Genomic DNA, 13201 nt, shown 5'->3' with positions numbered 1-13201 from the left:
GGATGTGCAAGAATTCAGAGCATACGTCAACCTTTGGCTCCATTTAAAGAAAACTCTCAGAATACTGACTAACCAAATCAGTAAATCAGAACATTAGCCTGAAGATGGTGGACAATGAAAAGGAAAAACAGTATGAACAAAATCCATATAAAAATGATACATCTCTTCTGTGGGATGAAAATGCGTAGATCCATGTAAATGCATAGGGGAAAAAATGTGGAGGGCACATACCAGTGTTAGTAGTGGTCATTGCCGGGGACGAATCAGGGTTTGGGCTGGTAGTCACAGAGGACTCCAGCCTTCTCTGCGAAAAGTTTTGGTTTTATGTAAGAATAGATCTGAATGTTCTATGTTAACCTTTTAAAAAAATACATTAAGGGGCGCCTGGGTGGCTCAGTCGTTAAGCATCTGCCTTCGGCTCAGGTCATGATCCCAGGGTCCTGGGATTGAGCCCCACGTCGGGCTCCCTGCTCGGCGGGGAGCCTGCTTCTCCCTCTGCCTCTGCTGCTGCTTCCCCTACTTGTGTTCACGTGTGCGCGCTCTCTCTTTCTTGCTCTCTGTTAAATAAATACATAAAATCTTTTTTAAAAATAAATAATACATAAAAAACAAAACCAGACACCAGGCTATGAAGGGTGTTGTGTGCCATGCTGAGGACTGTGGGGTTGTAAGCAGGGAATTACCCTTATGTGGTCTGATTTTGGCTTTTAAGTCGTCACGTGGTGGGGTGGTGGGGTTGGCAGTGACTCCGGCTGCCTGGTGAAGCACGGGTGGAACACTGGCATGGGCAGGCCAGAGGCACAGCGGGGAGCCTGGTGTGGCCCTGGAGGTTCTAATAACAGTTCAGCAGTACTAGAGCTAGAAGCTCTCTGTGAGCCTTTGGGATAGTTTCTTTAGGCCAAACATGGCTCCACAGGCTTATTTTGACATAATTAGCTTGGCTAAAATGAACACGGCAGCCTAAGGTGGTTTGATGAAATAAAATCATGGCACTGTTTTATTTATTTCCTAATTCTCTTGGAAAACTACCATAGGTTTCTGAAATATACTAGAATTTGTTTTGTTAGAAACCTTGAAATTGAGCTCTGGTGGGGGGTGGAGGGGTGGGGGAGGGTGGGCAATTTCCCTGGATTTTCTAGTGTTTGTTAGTCTTCTGTAAAATTGTTACTAATCCTGTAGAACTTCTGTTTTGAAATGAAATATGCAAGAAAATTATATAGCCTCTATGCTGGGTTTATTGCTGAAAATGAAAGTCTGTTAAATGGTTTTTACTTCCCTGGGCGCCTGGGTGGCTTTGTCAGTTAAGCGTCCTACTCTTGATTTCAGCTCAGGTCACGATCTCAGGGTTCTGGGATCGAGCCCCACGTAGTATCAGGCTCCCTACTTGTCTCCTTCCCCCTGCTCGCTCGCTCTCAAATAAATAAATCTTAAATGGTTTTATTTCCCTAGGACTGGGCACTTGGAGTCCTGCACGCCAAAATCATTGCAGCTATAACACTGATGGGTCCTCAGTGGTGGTTGAAAACAGTAATTGAGCAGGTGAGCAGAGTCAGCTTTCAGGAGAGACTGTGAGTGGCAGGGTTGTGCTTGGCCACTGGGGTGCTTACGTTTCGTTTTTCCACCTTTCTGAGTTTTCTACACATTTTCTCTAATAAGCATATATAACTTTTTTTTTTTTAAGAAGACAGTTCACTGTTTATCACCCATGAGTTTTCATCAACCACTCTTTTTAAAACTTCCCTTATCTGAAGTTTAACCAGTGGCTTAAAGTACCTAAAACCCTGTCTAAAGTAAAGGCAAAAATTAGCATATATGATTTTTTTTCAGGGCAGGAGTTCTGATGTAGGCTTGGTATTCAGTTTTCTAAATCTGTAGTAGCGTAAAGCGGTTACTGTTCAAGACAGTAAATAAAGGGCAGGCACACCTGGGTGGCCCAGTTGGTTGAGCATCCAGCTCTTGGTTTTGTCTCAGGTCATGATCTCAGGGTCGTGACATCAAGCCCTGTGTCCACCTCCGTGCTCAATGCAGAGTCTGCTTGAGATTCTGTCTCCCTCTCTGCCCCTCTTGCTTGTGCACACACCCTCTCTCTCTGTCTCTCAAATAAATAAATCTTTTTAAAAATAAAGGGCAGAAAAAAATAGATTGATAAAGTAAAAGCTGAAACTGTACACCTGAAACTAATAAAACACTGTATGTTATTAACTATAATTAAAATAAAAACTTAAAACTATATATATCCCAGAGCCTTAAAAAATAGTAAAAATAAAAACTAAAAACACATATCTTAAGAAAAAGCAAAGCTGTTTAGGAATATTCTAGCTGCATAGCACCTAAGACTATTATTGTATTGTTGGAACTGTCAGATAACTTGAATTGTGGTGATAACCTTGAAAAAAGTAGATTGTGTTTCTGTACTCTGATAATAGGCTGGGAATTAACAATAATTTCAGGAAGATTTCTATCTAAAATAACTAACATAACAGATTTTGGTACATACTTCTTTAAATTTTAATTGTCTAGAAAATGTACTTGTGGGCAACACTCCTATCCTTAGGTTAGTGCCAAACAAATTAGGTGTTACAGTTCTGTAGCAGTAAAGGTACATCTTTTGATGTATAGGAAATAAAGACAGTAGTTCTCAGCTCAGTATGCACAAGAACATTGTCAAAAAAAATTCCTGAACCCAGAGATTTCTGGAGGTAGGGAGAGCCAGGGAGTTCCTGTATGTTCGCATGCATCTCTCCACTGTGGAGTCTCCAGGTGAGACTCTGGCCCTTGCAAAGGAGTGTGAAGAATAAGGGTTTAATCACAGTTGGAGGCTGTGAAACGTTGTTGATCTTTGTAATATTTTGCTCTCTGATGCCTTCTTTTCTCCTACATATGTGTAAGTTTGAGTAAAAGGTTTGAGAAACACTGGGGTGCCTTGTTGCATTGATTTAAATGCATTGGGGTTAAATAGGTTTCTTTGGATTGGAAGCATGCCTTTGGAGGGTTAAGCCTATTGTGATGCACATCTGAATGCTCTGGCCCATTCCTGAGGGATTGGGTTGAGTTGCAGGGTACTCTGCTGGGGCCAGAAGTTCAAGGGCTGGGGAGAAAACAGGAACAGCGTTCTTCTGTTCTGTCCCCCTCTGCACACCATCTTTATTTTTCGTTATTCCCAAAGTTTTCCCACTTCCATTCGTTCTTTCCCCTGAAGTGCTATTCATTAGAACTTTCTGGATAAGATGAAAATACTGTAGAAATTCTTGAAGTAAAAAAAAAATTCACTGTAGAATTCTTTCATATTAAATTTTTATATAAAATATCTTTGATTTGTCAAAATTTCATTTATACAGGCTTTTCAGAAACATGTTTCCTGTTAATAATGTTTTCTTATATTCAGATAGAATGAATGCGATCTTGAGTAATAATACAGATCACTCACACAAGATGTGTGTGCAGTTGTTTCAGGTTGTGTGGTCTTCATCTAACATTATTGGGTGTGTCTGGCATTGTATGGTGCAAGGCTGGTGTAGTTAGGATTCTAGATTGGTGTCTTATTTTATCCCTCAGCAGAGTTAACTACAAAGTGTAAGGAAGTGAATGCATTTCTGTAAAAACTTGTGAGCACCATACTTACATTGGTGTGCAAAATTTGTCTTGACTTTGGGAAAAATAACCAATAAAAAATAACCAATAAATGTAACTCCCTGTGGCTTGGATTCAGTAGAGATTGCTCTGTTAATTGGAGGGATTTGTCGTGTACCCTTGTTCTAATTTTCTCCCTCATGTTTCAGGTTTATGCAAATGGCATCCGGAACATTGACCTTCACTATATCATTCGTAAACTGGCGGCGCCAGTGATCTCTGTGCTCTTGCTTTCCCTGTGTGTACCTTACGTCATAGCGTCCGGCGTGGTTCCTTTACTAGGTGGGTGATGCTGGCTGGGGAGCTGAAGAGAGGACCTTCATGAGCACTGCTATATTAATGTCACTTCCAGTATCATAGGCCGTCTGGCTCCATGTGATTAAGTTGTAAATATAAATTTGGCTAAAACAGTGATTTCAGAAGACTATTTTTCTTAGACTTGACAACTTAGGGCAAGATTTGGAGAATCCTAAAGCTCTTCGGTATAGTTTTTTTCTCTAGGCAGGTGAAAAAGTATTAACATTTACACTGTCCCCAAAATAGGAACAGATTTCCTTCAGATTGTCTCCTGACTAGAAGTGCTGTGATCCCATACTTGTAAAATCAAGGAAAAATGTTGTTATATTTAATTTTCAAAACGTTCTTTACCATAAAAGGAAAAGCAAAGAGGGGCTGGTATTTAGTGATGCTTCATCAACTAGATATTATCAATTGTGTGCTGAAGAGTCCTCACAGGACCTTAAACCCAGCATATATTCAGAATGATAAGCACAAAGTTTTCCCCTCCAGATCTTTTCTTCTGAGTTCCCTCTCTCACTGACTTGTGTTATCATCCAGCAGGCTGCATGAGTCAGAAACCTTATAGGTCATCTGTGTCACCTGAGTCTCTCTGCCTTTCCTACTCAAATGGTCCCCAAGTCCCGCTGACCTAGCCTCCTGAACCCATTCTCTAATCCGGCACCTTTCCCCATGGCTCTCACCGTAACTGCGGTGGCCTCCTATCTGGTTTCTCTAATTTGAAGCCTCCGCCACTAATTCACTCTCCACAATGACCTTTCTTTTGAATGACTCTCACTGTTCCTCGTTAGTGAACATCCTCTCGTTGGTTGGTTCCTGCGTGGCCCTGAAAGCACGGTCCCGCCCCTTGTCATGGTTCACGAGGCTCCTCTCTCTGGGACCGCTGTGTTCTGCCCTCACTCCAGGCCTCGTTCCATTTCACACAACGAGTTTCAGTTTTAATTGAGCCCCACCAGTCCCTTCTTCCTAGGGGAAGAACATATTTTCATTTCCCTGTCCTTCCACATACACTTAAGAGTTTTTCTTTTTTGGTTTTACAGGTGTTACTGCGGAAATGCAAAACTTGGTCCACCGGCGAATTTATCCATTTTTACTGATGGTTGTGGTATTGATGGGGATCTTGTCCTTCCAGGTCCGCCAGTTCAAGCGCCTTTATGAACACATTAAAAATGACAAGTAAGTCTAGACTTCCATTCATCTAGCTTAAGATGTCTCATTTTTAAATTTTTCTTTCTAATATAAGTCATCAGTGGGAAGAGTGCTCAGATTCTGGACATATTCTGAGGTAGAACTAACAGGATTCGCTAACAGATTGGATGTTGAGTGTGAAAAAGGCATTATCAAGGATTCAGTTGGGTCAAGCAACTGGGAATACAGAGTTATCATTTAGGGAGATGAAAAGACTGGGAGAAACTAGGAAGGGGGAGGAAGACTTTTTAATGCCTATTCCAAATAGTTTTTAGTCTGTTTGCAAATGTTTTGGTCTGACAATATATTAAATAGTTTTGGATAAAAATAAGAAGGCTGCATGAGGACTCAGCCTGCCTCAGCCCTGCCTGTAGCCGGGGGACCACTGGGTTACTCTGACCATTGCTGAGGGAGGCTGTGAGGCCCCTGCAGTAGCATTGTAGGGCCTCTGTTTGGGGGACCCTGTGACCTGACCTCAGTGAGAGACTGACAGCAGCCAAGGGAAACACCTTCCAGGGATAATCACCCTCTGACCTTCTGTGTTCTGACAGAAAGCTGAGTCCTCTTCTGGTTTAGTGGTGTCCAGCAGGGAAGGGGAGTGTATAACTCTCCATCGGGTTTGCCTGGAAAGTCCCACTGTACATGTGCCATCTCGTGTCCTTGTTAACAATACCCCCGTTTATTTGTGAGTGTCCCAGTTTAGACAGCAGATTATACGGTCACCTTATTTACTCTGAGGATTCTTAAGAGTAATATTTTTAAGAATGAAATTCAGGTTGTTCAAGGCTTCTCCAAAGCATTTGCTGGCAGTAAAAGTACAAGTACACTTCGGCGGTCAGAGTATAAAATTCTGTCCACCAAGAAAGAACAGAGGGGGGGATGTCAGTGATGAATGTCAGTTTGTGTCACTTCGCTTGTTTAGGATGACGAGTAAGTTCTGCAGGCAGAAAGCAAACGAGACATGGCCTCGGCTTCTGCTGCTTTCTTCTTTAGTGCTTGTGCCCCACCCTGCTCCCCTCCTCAGCTTTCCCGGTGTCCTTTCTCACCCCCTACCCGGCCTTTCTTATTTGTCGCTTTCTGCAGCCCAGTGTACTCTTTTCTCTCTCCCCATTTGTTCCTTCGTGTAGAAAACTGTTGAAGTGCAGGCTTCCCAGAGGCCACATCTTGGGTGCTGTTGTTTACCTGTTCTCTAGCAGTATTTGAGCATGGGGTGTGCATGGGGCCGGCCAGGGCATGGGAGGGTGCTGGGGTATTAGGGAAAGTGGGGGATGGGTTCAGAGTCTCCTTTTTCTGCCACTGAGTTACTTTTTGGTCCTGGGCAAGTTAACTGACACCATTTCTTTCTATGCTTTTTATTGCCTTTTCATTGCCATAATGCTAACCCCTTGACATGACTTGGTATGTTTTGTGATGACGTGTATGTCAGGTAGAGCTGTGTGTATTACATGAGAGTCAATTCAGTTGTTATTGTTTAAAACACTTATAAAATCCTCACAGTTTAAAAATCCATTGGTTGGCTGGGGAACAGTGGTGGAAAGGAGTAGTTAACTTTTAGAAAAGAAATTGGGAAGACAGAAAGTATTAAACGGTGGGATCATGGATGAAGAAACTGTAGGATTAGTGAAATGTTTTAAAAAGTGACATGTTAAGCTACTTGGCATAAACTGCCAAAATACCTCATTAGGCTAGTATTTTTTGGCAGAAAAGTGGTAGGTGAAAGTCAAGGTAGAAAATGTAATGGTGAAAGTTTCTACCCTGAGTCGTTAGCACATGCCAGGCCTTTGTATGCTTTCTGTTTCTTACAGTGATCATGGGACATGGTACTGTTGTTCTTACTTTATTGATGAGTAAACTGGGTCTCAAAGACCCAGCTCCCGGGCCACCCTGTCACGGGCTGGCTTCACTCTCCCCTGTTTGCACAGGTGGCTAAGGACTTAAAGGCCACTTCTTAGTCTGCAGTGCTGACTCCAAATGGGTACCTGTCACCCCGGCCTCCTTGAGCTCTTTGCCATCCTCAGCTTGGTCAGCCACTGTCCTTCGAGGGTCAACCTGCAGGCCAATCGCCCCATTTACTGAGGCACACCACTGCTTCTCCACAGTAACTGCTGTCGTCCTGGGGATGTGACATCTTGTCATTCCAGTGTGGTCACTTCTGTTTCTAGTTCTGCAGCCCTGCACCCTTGGCCCTTTCCTCCCTCTCATCATAGCATGTGAGTTAGGAACACACAGTGCTCTGTTCTTGGGCCACAACCGCCCGCCTTCTGTCCCTCGCATTCGCTCACCTCTCTGCCATCTTCCCTTTGACCTCATTGAAAACTTTGCCCTTTGATTTCTCCTTTTCTCTAGAGCTAGAGGTTTTCCGGTCTGCTTGCCTCCCTACTTAGCTTTCTGAAGGCCATAATTGTAGTCTCTTTTTCTTCAGATCTATCTCCTAAGCTGTTCTATAAAATACCTTTACCAGATAAATCCCCTGAAAGAGCTTACTGTGCCTTACCTCCCAAGTGTGTGAGTTTATGAGAACCCCTGACATACGGACCAGAGCCTATGCTCCATTGCCCAGCATCTGAGACCTTCCGACATTTGCTGTTCTCTTGTTTTCCCACCGGCCTACAACTCCCTGTGAGGTGCCTGCTTGTGCGCCTTTTGCCAGGTGTTCATTCTCTAGTTCCCTTCTACCGATCTAACCATTGAAGGGTTTTAAGTGGGAATGATCTGATTTGCATTTAAAAACTGTATCACTGGCTGCTCTTAGGAAGAATGTTTAAATATGTAAGATCATATAAGAGTAACCACCCTGTTTTTACAACCTAGATACCTTGTGGGCCAACGCCTCGTGAATTATGAACGGAAATCTGGCAAACAAGGCACATCTCCGCCACCTCCACAGTCGTCCCAAGAATAAAGTGGTTGTCTCAACTACCTTGACCTTCCCCTTGCCTTTACGTGTCCTTTTTTGTGGACTTCTCTCTTTGGAGATTTTTCCCAGTGATCTCTCAGCATTGTTTTTAAGTTAACTGTATTTGACTTGTGTTCTCAGCATTCAGAGAGCAGCAGTGCAAGGCTCTGCTGCCCTTCCTGCATCTTCCGACATCGTAGCTGTCTGAGATCTGTACATGTGTAAATAGAAGTTCCTGGATACCCTAAAACCTTGGATTAAACAGAATGTGCATTGTACATCTTTAAACAAAATGTATATTAATTTATTAAATCTAGTTGTCACTTTATTTTGGACCTGCTGTGATCTTGACAGGAAACGTGCCACAGAGCCATAGTGCAAAGGCAAGACTTTTTAATGACGTCTTTTGGAGCGCAAGTATCATGGTGTTCCTAGCAGTTCTTATTAAGTAAACTGTACATTCTGTCTTTCTTGGCTGTTCAGACCTCACCAAGAACTTGAAAGGAAACAAGTAGAAATCAGCAGTGGAGTGTTTGTGGTAAGAGAACATGAACTCTGTGCTTCACTGTCAATCGTTTTTGGAAGTTATTTTGTATAACACCAAAGCTGTTGTACATTTTCTACTGCCTGATTTTTTTTCACGTGTCTGTGTTTATAATACTGTATAGTATCTTGTGCTAGGTGAGGAAATTATTTTTAATTTTGATAATTTAATATTCCTAGTGATCAGCATTAGGGGTTGGGTTTTTGTGCTTGTTAGGGGCATGTCTGTGTTTAGAGAAAACCAAGTCCACTAGAACATTTTCATTAGTTCCCTCCAGCCCCTCTTTTCCCATACACAGCTGTCTTCTTTTCCTTTTTGGCAGCAGTGGCCAGAAGTCATGCAGGATCACAAGTCTTATAAAATAACATCACCAACAATGCATCATAACACACTGAGATGTTTCTTAAATGTAGATGTGGTTTGTGGTCTTAAACCAGCAGCATTAGAGAAGACTGGTTAGAACACCTGGTCCTGCTGGTTAGTGCACCGTTGGGTGAGGATTAGGGAGTACATTTTTCCTAGTTTTCCCTGAGTAAATCCCAAAGTTTCCAGAGCTTTTTATTTACAGAATTGAACTACAAATAAAACCAACTTGATTGTAGTTGTCCAGAAGAAAGCTGGCTTGAGCTAGCCTTTTAACATAGGAGTGAAGAATGTATTTCATTGGAAATGTGTTGTAAAATCTCAGAAAACAGAATACTTAATAAATCTGGTTTCCCCTTATAACCAAAGCTTCAAGTAAGGAGTTTAGAGAAATAGAACATTTGGGCACACGATCCAAGTATTTAATGGTAATGGTATATTGTAAGGGTGGTGTTTGCTTTTGAATAATAACCTAGAAGTTCTCAGAGAAAAATGGACAGCATAGGTCTTCAGGAACTCTTAAAGAGTTTCCATATAGTATTAAAATGTATAGAGCCTAATCTGAAGATTTTTTTTTTAAATATTAAAGTCAGCCAAACATAAGCTACCAAAAAAGCAATTTTCTGGTATGTTTTATATTTCAACAATTTTTCCCAAAGTGTGGTGATTACTTTACTTTAAAAATATATTTTAAAACATCAGTATCAAAAAAAAAAAGCTTGACTTAGGGTTCAGTGTTACACTTTTTGGCACTTTGTAGCAGTCCTTTCTCTTGTAATCTGAAATAAGGTCTTTGCTAGCCCTACCTTTACTTAGAAATTTAGTCCTACTTTAATAAAAAATTAGAAGCATTTTGAAATGTAATGCCACCTGTTGTGGTGTGTGTCTATATAAATTGTTCTCTTTGGGAGAAAAATATTATCAATTGGGCACATAACTTGATTATATTAATTTAAATTTCTTTTTTAATTTTTCAGAGAATTTGTAGATCTTGATATAAAGTCATTGGAACACATTTATCTGTTTTACCAGGAAGAGCTCTAGGCAGATACCATAAAAGATTAAAAATTGTTATTCTACAGAATTTTAAATGAATCTTATCAGATATTTTGTAAAAAAAAAACAAAAAACCAAACTTATATATGAATGTGTATGAATGGCCAAAAGTTGCCCTCCATTTCACTGGTGATAACTTTATCTTGTTGTACTTAAGGATTTCCTCTTGGTTTTCAGTTGTGCTTTGTCCTCTTTTCGATCAGATGATACTTCCTTAAGGAAAGCATTTGCTGGCATAATATTTACATGGGTAGCATCAGGATTTTATTATTAACCAATAGTCTTATAAACATTTGAAACCTCTGGTTCAGAAAGTGCTAGTATTGCTGCCCTTCTTCCTGTAGATTTTTTTTTTTTTATAAAATAGAGCATAGTTTTGCTTCATTTTACATGTCTTCAAGGAAGTTAATTAGGAAAGACCTTTTTGCTTTATTTTTAACTTTATAAATTGAAGACAAATCAACATTTGGGCGTTAGTTTCACATGACTAGTTATGAAATGGTCATAGTATGAAGTGTGCAGTTGTTCCTTACTAGCAAATTATGTTTGATTTTTAAACTACTAAATACTAATAGTTGTGAAAACTGAAGAAAATGCCAATGTGAAGTTTATGTATAGCTAGCCTTAAAGTTCCATGTTTTTAGGTGATTTTTTTCCTGTTAGTTTGCTGGAGAGACAGTGGAAATTGGACATCTCAATTCCAGATGTAAACAAAAAGTAATTTTTTATTTCAACATCTAATATAGCTGTTATTACTGTGGATTCTTGTGTTTTTTTCTTTCCCTTATTCAAGTAATAGAGAATAACTTTTTCTTAAATGATTTGGTCTTAGAGATGTCATTTCTGTATTGGCAAATGCTGTTATTAAAATGTAACTCTTGAATTTAGGTTGAATTCATGACTTTTTAAAACAAAGAAGTAGTGGACATTTCTCCATTGTATTGTGTTTACACCCCCCCAACACACGCGCGTGTACGCGCGCACATGCACATGAGAATGTAGCGCCAGTCTTTTTTTCTTTAAATTTTTTTATTGTTATGTTCATCACCATACATTACATCATTAGTTTTTGATGTAGTGATCCATGATTCATTATGCATAACACCCAGTGCTCCACGCAGAACGTGCCCTCTTTAATACCCATCACCAGGCTAACCCATCCCCTCTAGAACCCTCAGTTTGTTTCTCAGAGTCCATCGTCTCTCATGGTTCATCTTGTAGCGTCAGTCTTAAGAACACTGGCACATTTTTCAACTTCACAAGTTAGCTACTTATTCTCACTTTCAGGATTGAGTATTTTAAGCTCTCTACTTACTGTGACCAGTTTTATACATTGTAAAATTAAATGATTATGTTTAAAAGACTCCTTTAGAATGTTGCCTACTCAGTTCCCGTCAAGAAGAGACAAAAGTAAAATGTCTTGCCACCAAAGTATTCAAAACCTCGTGTGTGGAGATTCTCTAACTCCCTCGGTTGGGCTGTCTGTATCTCCTTATTAATTTGGGGCACATTTCCTTCTCACCCTCTTACTGCCCTGTGTCATTTTTAAAAGCAACCACTTTAGGTAAGGGTTTCATTCAAACCTCTAGCAATATGTTTGGCATGAATACAATAAAGTTAGGACAGTGTATATCTGTTTTCATTCCCATCTGTTTTGTATGAGTGCCTCGTTCTGTCAGAGTAAAGTAGTACCATAATGGAAATGTGTAATGACTGTAAGGCCTAGGAATGACTGTCTTAGAGGGTAAATAGAACATGTAGTTGTTTGGGACATCAATTTTCTATTAAAGCAAACACCTTAGATATCCAGACCAATTTTATGTGTATATATTCTAAAATGCTCCCTTTTTTATGTGGTTGGTTGTTGCCTTCTAAGTCAAGAGAACAAAATTGAATAAAGTGAATGTTAGTTGTAGCCTAGTTTTTTTGTTTTTTTTTTTCGTTGTAAGATTGCCTCAGAATTACAGAAATGTGCGTTATTAATCGGCATAGATGGTCTAGGTATTTTTTAATATAGTACATAGAAAAAGAAGTTACATGTGATTATAGTTCCTCTCTTCTGTTCTAAGTTCTAAAGTAGAGTTGCAGAGAACACATCCCTTCCCCTTTGCCCCCTCACCATACTAATAGACCAGCATCACTGGGAATAGTGAAGGCCCTCTTCTTGAGCTGCAGGCAGGATGCTACCCACTTCCGCACCTGTTTACAGGATCCACATGCCAAAGCCTCACCAGGTTTTCTCTTTAAGTGGGTACTTGGAATGGAGTAAAACCAAGTCCATTTTATGTAGTTGACTGTAAAAAGCAGAAAAAGGAAAGAATTGCATGAAGCCCCATGTGAACAGATCCTTTTGTTTCTAGGTTCAAAACTTTATTAAAATTTCTTTTTAATCAAGTGCATTTTTTTTAAGATTTTATTTATTCATTTGAGAGAGAGAGAGAGCACGAGAGGGGGGAGGGTCAGAGGGAGAAGCAGACTCCCCGCCGAGCAGGGAGCCTGATGTGGGACTCGATCCCAGGACTCTGGGATCATAACCTGAGCCGAAGGCAGTTGCTTAACCAACTGAGCCACCCAGGCGCCCTAATCAAGTGCATTTTTATTTTCAACGCAGCAGTGGTAGGAGAAATGCTCTTTGAACCACAGGGCATCTGTAATCTGTGAGGTTGAAGTTTCACAGCAAAGGAAATTGCATGGTGGATCTCAGAAAGTGGCCAGTAATGCCCCTCATACCCCACGGTGTACAGCCACTCTTGTTGCCAACAGAACACTGATAGCATAAGTGGATTAAGGTCTGAGGAGGTAACTCTCTCCCCTCCTACTCCCACAGTGTTCTGGCTTTGGTGTCTGTTTTCTTTCCCACACTGTACTGAGCACTACAGTTGAATCGCCGTATGGTGTCTGCCTTCAAGGAGCCCCTTAGAGTGGAAAAGGGGCAGAAAAACGAGCAGAAGGTTCTAGTCCAGGTATGACTAGCATGCCCTGAGGAATGCAGAGCAGGGTCCCCCTGGGCACTCTGTACTGTGCTTGGCCGTGCCCCAGGCCTGCTCCAGGCTCCTGCGGTGTGCTTCACTCAGCGACAGCCAGGAACCTGGGGAGAGCAAGTCGCCTTTACAATGCTTTATACGGTTTAATCTTTTTGAAATTTTTCTTTTTACATATGAAAGCAAAGTGGTATAACTACTTTGGGAAATAGTTGGGCGGTTCTGTAAACATTACAATAAGTACTT

At 40.9% G+C, this 13201-nt stretch overlaps 1 protein-coding gene across 2 annotated transcripts in view; it reads left to right on the top strand.

Moving 5' to 3' along the window:
- MARCHF6 (membrane associated ring-CH-type finger 6) overlaps positions 1–11889 on the top strand; it is an 81035-nt gene extending 69146 nt beyond the window's left edge. For both annotated transcript variants that reach the window (XM_028122640.2, XM_028122639.2), the window contains exons 23-26: positions 1450–1539; positions 3780–3912; positions 4968–5103; positions 7927–11889. In XM_028122640.2, coding sequence (XP_027978441.1) covers positions 1450–1539; positions 3780–3912; positions 4968–5103; positions 7927–8017 — 450 coding nt within the window. In that variant the 3' untranslated portion in view covers positions 8018–11889. The remainder of the gene's footprint in view (positions 1–1449; positions 1540–3779; positions 3913–4967; positions 5104–7926) is intronic.
- Positions 11890–13201: the final 1312 nt, after the last annotated feature.

This window comes from Eumetopias jubatus, unplaced genomic scaffold (genome assembly GCF_037043125.1).
Source record: "Eumetopias jubatus isolate StellerSeaLion01/CBP00866 unplaced genomic scaffold, mEumJub1_p1.0 scaffold_5, whole genome shotgun sequence".
Classification (NCBI taxonomy): Eukaryota; Metazoa; Chordata; class Mammalia; order Carnivora; family Otariidae; genus Eumetopias; species Eumetopias jubatus.
This window is presented reverse-complemented; position numbering and strand designations above follow the sequence as displayed.